The sequence below is a fragment of the Nerophis lumbriciformis genome, linkage group LG07, assembly GCF_033978685.3.
Source record: "Nerophis lumbriciformis linkage group LG07, RoL_Nlum_v2.1, whole genome shotgun sequence".
Lineage (NCBI taxonomy): Eukaryota > Metazoa > Chordata > Actinopteri > Syngnathiformes > Syngnathidae > Nerophis > Nerophis lumbriciformis.
The window spans coordinates 32,682,501-32,690,000 of NC_084554.2; the positions used below are offsets into that span (position 1 = coordinate 32,682,501).

Genomic DNA, 7,500 nt, shown 5'->3' on the forward strand with positions numbered 1-7,500 from the left:
GTTGTCTGTCTATCTGTGTTGGCCCTGCGATGAGGTGGCGACTTGTCCAGGGTGTACCCCGCCTTCCGCTCGATTGTAGCTGGGATAGGCTCCAGCGCCCCCCGCGACCCCAAAGGGCATAAGCGGTAGAAAATGGATGTAATCAAAAACAACAGCCAAATATCCTCTATATTACAGGAGCACCAGTCAAAAACACCAAAGATCCTCGATATTACAGGAGCACCAGTCAAATACACCAAAGATCCTCTATATTACAGGAGCACCAGTCAAAAACATAAGTCAAAGGTCCTCTATTTACAGGAGCTGCAGTCAAAAACACCAGTCAAAGATCCGCTATATTACAGGGGCACCGGTCAAAAACACCCAAAATCCTCTATATTACAGGAGCACCAGTCAAAGATCCTCTATACTACAGGAGCTCCAATCAAAAACAACAGTCAAAGATCCTTTATTTTACAGAAGCTCCAATCAAAAACAACAGTCAAAGATCCTCTATAGTACAGGAGCACCAGTCAAAAACACCAAAGATCCTCTAGTACAGGAGCACCAGTCAAAAGCATAAGTCAAAGATCCTCTATTTACAGGAGCTCCAGTCAAAAACACCAGTCAAAGATCCGCTTTATTACAGGAGCACCGGTCAAAAACACCAAAAATCCTCTATATTACAGGAGCACCAGTCAAAGATCCTCTATATTACAGGAGCTCCAATCAAAAACAACAGTCAAAGATCCTCTATATTACAGGAGCACCAGTCAAAAACACCAAAGATCCTCTATATTACAGGAGCACCGGTCAGAAACACCAAAGATCCTCGATATTACAGGAGCACCAGTCAAAAACACCAAAGATCCTCTATATTACAGGAGCACCAGTCAAATACACCAAAGATCCTCTATATTACAGGAGCACCAGTCAAAAACATAAGTCAAAGGTCCTCTATTTACAGGAGCTCCAGTCAAAAACACCAGTCAAAGATCCGCTATAATACAGGAGCTCCAGTCAAAAATCCGCTATATTACAGGGGCACCGGTCAAAAACACCCAAAATCCTCTATATTACAGGAGCACCAGTCAAAGATCCTCTATACTACAGGAGCTCCAATCAAAAACAACAGTCAAAGATCCTTTATTTTACAGGAGCTCCAATCAAAAACAACAGTCAAAGATCCTCTATAGTACAGGAGCACCAGTCAAAAACACCAAAGATCCTCTATAGTACAGGAGCACCAGTCAAAAGCATAAGTCAAAGATCCTCTATTTACAGGAGCTCCAGTCAAAAACACCAGTCAAAGATCCGCTTTATTACAGGAGCACCGGTCAAAAACACCAAAAATCCTCTATATTACAGGAGCACCAGTCAAAGATCCTCTATATTACAGGAGCTCCAATCAAAAACAACAGTCAAAGATCCTCTATATTACAGGAGCACCAGTCAAAAACACCAAAGATCCTCTATATTACAGGAGCACCGGTCAGAAACACCAAAGATTCTCTATATTACAGGAGCACCAGTCAAAAACATAAGTCAAAGATCCTCTATTTACATGGGCTCCAGTCAAAAACACCAGTCAAAGATCCGCTATATTACAGGAGCTCCAGTCAAAAACACCAGTCAAAGATCCACTATATTACAGGAGCACCGGTCAAAAACACCAAAGATCCTCTATATTACAGGAGCACCAGTCAAAAACACCAAAGATCCTCTATATTACAGGAGCACCAGTCAAAAACACCAGTCAAAGATCCACTATATTACAGGAGCACCAGTCAAAAACACCAAAGATCCTCTATATTACAGGAGCACCGGTCAGAAACACCAAAGATCCTCGATATTACAGGAGCACCAGTCAAAAACACCAAAGATCCTCTATATTACAGGAGCACCAGTCAAATACACCAAAGATCCTCTATATTACAGGAGCACCAGTCAAAAACATAAGTCAAAGGTCCTCTATTTACAGGAGCTCCAGTCAAAAACACCAGTCAAAGATCCGCTATAATACAGGAGCTCCAGTCAAAAATCCGCTATATTACAGGGGCACCGGTCAAAAACACCCAAAATCCTCTATATTACAGGAGCACCAGTCAAAGATCCTCTATACTACAGGAGCTCCAATCAAAAACAACAGTCAAAGATCCTTTATTTTACAGGAGCTCCAATCAAAAACAACAGTCAAAGATCCTCTATAGTACAGGAGCACCAGTCAAAAACACCAAAGATCCTCTATAGTACAGGAGCACCAGTCAAAAGCATAAGTCAAAGATCCTCTATTTACAGGAGCTCCAGTCAAAAACACCAGTCAAAGATCCGCTTTATTACAGGAGCACCGGTCAAAAACACCAAAAATCCTCTATATTACAGGAGCACCAGTCAAAGATCCTCTATATTACAGGAGCTCCAATCAAAAACAACAGTCAAAGATCCTCTATATTACAGGAGCACCAGTCAAAAACACCAAAGATCCTCTATATTACAGGAGCACCGGTCAGAAACACCAAAGATTCTCTATATTACAGGAGCACCAGTCAAAAACATAAGTCAAAGATCCTCTATTTACATGGGCTCCAGTCAAAAACACCAGTCAAAGATCCGCTATATTACAGGAGCTCCAGTCAAAAACACCAGTCAAAGATCCACTATATTACAGGAGCACCGGTCAAAAACACCAAAGATCCTCTATATTACAGGAGCACCAGTCAAAAACACCAAAGATCCTCTATATTACAGGAGCACCAGTCAAAAACACCAGTCAAAGATCCACTATATTACAGGAGCACCGGTTAAAAACACCTAAAATCCGCTATATTACAGGAGCTCCAGTCAAAAACACCAGTCAAAGATCCACTATATTACAGGAGCACCGGTCAAAAACACCAAAGATCCTCTATATTACAGGAGCACCAGTCAAAAACACCAAAGATCCTCTATATTACAGGAGCACCAGTCAAAAACACCAGTCAAAGATCCACTATATTACAGGAGCACCGGTTAAAAACACCTAAAATCCTCTATATTACAGGAGCCCCAGTCAAAGATCATCTATATACAGTGTAAAAGGTTGGATACCTGCCAGCCGAGCTCTCGAAAGCTGACGTAGAGTTCGTGTCTTCTGCAGGCCGTCTTCTGATCGCTGCTGTTGTAGTCTGGAAGAGATAAAACAAAATGTTGTGTGTTGTTGCAAACATGTCGTCATTGTGGTCAGTGAGTTACGCAGTGCAACAAATCCAGTTGAGTGTGTATGCAATAAACATTTACTCCTGAACGCAGCACTGATTGGATTCATCAGTGCAGTACAAGAAGTGAGGGAGTCAAGATGGACTCCTCCTCTCCTAGATCCAAGTCCATGGGAGGTGTGCGGGGTCCAGGGCAGGTATTGGAGTGGAGGAGGTCATTGCTGGCGAGCGTCACCACGCTGAAGTCAGGACTTTCCACTGACGTCTTCGTGTTCTCCTAGACTCAGGGCTTCACGTGGCGCACGCATACACACGTTGGCGACAATGGCAGGAAGAAAATGTGCTTTCACTGCGTCTGACCAGCATCAAGAAGCGTTGCGTCTCGAAGAATATCACGAGTACAAAAAAAGTGAATTCGTGCAAGTTGTTCCAGACGAGAGCTTGTGTCAGACGACATGAATCACAGAGTTGTAGTCACCAGCTCAACACGCTGATCAACAGCAGCCTTGTTTAGACAGCTGGCCTCAAATGGAACACAACAAACATGTTTCCATTCATGCATGAAAACATGGAGGGAACTTCTTGTAGGCGTTTAATTGCAAGATTACACCAAACAACACCTTTGGCTCCAGTCCACTTGCATTGAGGCCAAGTGGGGCAGTGACCGAGCAAAACCAGCAGAGGGAGCTACAACTACTAAGCTTTTAATACAATACTGCAACACTGGAGAGAAAAAATACTTTTTAGGAATTGAATAAACTATTTTCACTGTGTGACAAAACCTTTTTTTTTAATGAAAACAAAGCATTTTATTTGAATGTATTAATAATAAACAATTATTTAATTTGTGTTATCAAATATATCATTTTATTTCTTAAAATGTATACTTTATACACCCACATCCGTGTATTAATATACCTATATGCATATATGAATATATAGTATATACATGTGTATATATACATATATACCATTATACATAGATATATATACCTATATATTACATTATTTTACATTTATAATTATTATATATTATGTATGTACAAATCCCAAAACCAGTGAAGTTGGCACGTTGTGTAAATAAAAAATAAATAAATCGTAAATAAAAACAGAATACAATGATTTGCAAATCCTTTTCAACCTATATTCAATTGAATAGACTGCGAAGACAAGATATTTAATGTTCGAACTGGTAAACTTTGTTATTTTTTTGCAAATATTAGCTCATTTGGAATTTGATGTCTGCAACATATTTCAACAAAGCTGGCACAAGTGTCAAAAAAGACTGAGAAAGTTGAGAAATGCACATCAAACACTTATTTGGAACATCCCACAGGTGAACAGGCTAATTGGGAACAGGTGGGTGCCATGATTAGGTAAAAAAGCAGCTTCCATGAAATGCTCAGTCATTCACAAACAAGGATGGGGCGAGGGTCACTACTTGGTGAACAAATGCGTGAGCAAATTGTCAAACAGTTTAATAACATTTCTCAACCAGCTATTGAAAGGAATTTAGGGATTATACCATCTACGATCCGTAATATCATCAAAAGGTTCAGAGAATCTGGAGAAATCGCTGCACGTAATATTGAATGCACATGACCTTGGATCTCTCAGGCGGTACTGCATCAAAAACCGACATCAGTGTGTAAATGATATCACCACATAGGAACACTTCAGAAAACCACTGTCAGTAACTACAGTTATTCGCTACATCTGTAAGTGCAAGTTAAAACTCTACTATCCAAAGTGCCCAAGGCATGGGTAATTTACAACACTGTGAAGGCACCATTAATGCTGAAAGGTACATACAGGTTTTGGAGCAACATGTGTTGCCATCCAAGCAACATTATCATGGACGGCCCTGCTTATTTCAGCAAGACAATGCCAAGCCATGTATTACAACAGCGTGGTTTTATAGTAAAAGAGTGCAGGTACTAGACTGGCCTGCCTGTAGTCCAGACCTGTCTCCCATTGAAAATGTGTGGTGCATTATGAAGCGTAAAATACGACAACGGAGACCCCGGACTGTTGAACAACTTAAGCTGTACATCAAGCAAGAATGGTAAAGAATTTCCGCTGAAAAGCTTAAAAAATTGGTCTCCTCAATTCCCAAACGTTTACTGAGTGTTGTTAAAAGGAAAGGCCATGTAACACGGTGGTAAAAATGCCCCTGTGCCAACTTTTTTGCAGTGTGTTAAATTCTAAGTTAATGATTATTTGCAAAAAAAAAAAAGTTTCTCAGTTCGAACATTAAATATCTTGTCTTTGCAGTCTATTCAATTGAATATAAGTCGGAAAGGATTTGCAAATCATTGTGCCAACTTCACTGGTTATGGGTTTTGTACATATACTGTATCCATACATATACACATATATTCATAAATGAACATACTTATACACATATATTCATACATACACATACATATATACATATCAGTGTTTCCCACACATTCATTTATTTGTGGCGGCCCGCCACGAAAGAATTACGTCCGCCACAAATGGATTTTTCGGCTTTTGACTCGCTCGACCGCTCATAAAAGCAATGGGACTGTCTGTGAATGTTGCTTGTAGTTACAACTCCGGTGCAGTAGGTGGCAGTAGCCTACTATGCATTGTAACTCCGCCTATAGTACTTAATTCACCTGGTGGGCCAGAAGAAGAAGAAGAAGAAGAAGAAGAGGGACGGACGGACGGACGGACGGGATCAAAATACGACGGTAATATAGGTAGATAAGTTATAGCTGCACGTCATATATTTAACGTTAATCCGCGATTTCACCGAGCGTTTCACTGACGGTGAGCAGCCTGACGCTGCTTCATTAACACCGCCGCTGTTTAACTCGGTGGCCGGGCAGACGCACGTAGTAACAGTCACGTGTTGCCATACCGACAGCTAACGTGTCCAGGTTATAACCCTGTTGTCAATAAACACACATGGACTGAAGCTAAATTGTCCACTGTCCACTGCAGCATGTGAATGCAATGAAAAGAATAAAATCTGAGCCAACCAGCTGTTAAAATGTCGTCCAGGTTAATGTTTTGGCCATTAAAGGCCCTTCATTTCAAGATTTCAACTGTGATCGGGCTTTAAACAGGTGGCTGACCTGTTCAGATGAGTGTAACTGCTACTGGTCAAATAATGTGAAATAGCATTTAATTTTACATGTATGCAATGCCATTTAAATGTAATTATAGATAATAATAATAATAATAATAATAATAATAATAAATACTGTGTAGTGTTGTAAATAGTCAACGGGAAGCATTTTAGTAAGATATAAGCCATGAGCACTACACAGCCAGAAAAAAACCTAGGCAGGACAAGTAAAAATATTAGGGCAAGTAGAAAAAAACCTTAACGTTGAACCCTGCATGTGTTGAGCTGCTGCCGCTTAAGGTTAGACGGCACTGTACATAGAGCGGTTCTGCTCGTTAGTAATAAATTCTAATGTTGGATGTTCACTCCTTCACACAGATGAGTATAGAAAAATATTTTCAACGACCGAAAAGGGCTCGACTTGGAGAGGAGGTAGGCCTACAGTCCGGACCACAGGTGCGACCTGTTCAGCAGCAGCAGCAGGAGGAGGAGGAGGAGGAGGTTGACTGACTGTGGCAGGACACCTCTGCCTCTGTTTCACTTCATGTTGCTGGTAAATAATATGGTTGTAGTAGTAGGCTAAAGTTAAATTATTTAGTATTCACTAATTAAAGGGGCAGAGCTTTAAGAGACATTTTAGCTTTTATATTTTATAAGATATATTTTTTGTAAGAACCACAATTAATAAATATATTTCAGTGAATCACTAATTGTTCAAATCTGTATATAAATATGTACATAAAATGTTGTAATTATATTCCAACTCCGCGTTCTTCTTGGTCATCGCCGCTGCCGCCGCCGCCCCCCGACCACACCACCACAAATAGATGCCTGTCCTGTGGGAAACACTGCATATACATACATACATATATACTTATACATACACATACATATATACACACATATACATACATATACACACATATATATACTGTACATATATACATATACATATATACATACATATACACACATACATACATACATACAGTGGGGCAAAAAAGTATTTAGTCAGCCACCAATTGTGCAAGTTCTCCCACTTAAAATGATGACAGAGGTCTGTAATTTTCATCATAGGTACATTTCAACTGTGAGAGACAGAATGTGAAAAAAAATCCAGGAAATCACATTGTAGGATTTTTAAAGAATTTATTTGTAAATTATGGTGGAAAATAAGTATTTGGTCAATAACAAAAATTAAACGCAATACTTTGTAATATAACCTTT

The 7,500-nt window shown here is 39.9% G+C and overlaps 1 protein-coding gene across 1 annotated transcript in view; it reads right to left on the reverse strand.

The window, feature by feature from the left end:
* Positions 1-7,500, reverse strand: part of bmp6 (bone morphogenetic protein 6) — a 94,241-nt gene that overhangs the window by 4,495 nt on the left and 82,246 nt on the right. Inside the window, exon 5 of the mRNA XM_061965453.1 lies at positions 3,067-3,143. Coding sequence (XP_061821437.1) covers positions 3,067-3,143 — 77 coding nt within the window. The remainder of the gene's footprint in view (positions 1-3,066; positions 3,144-7,500) is intronic.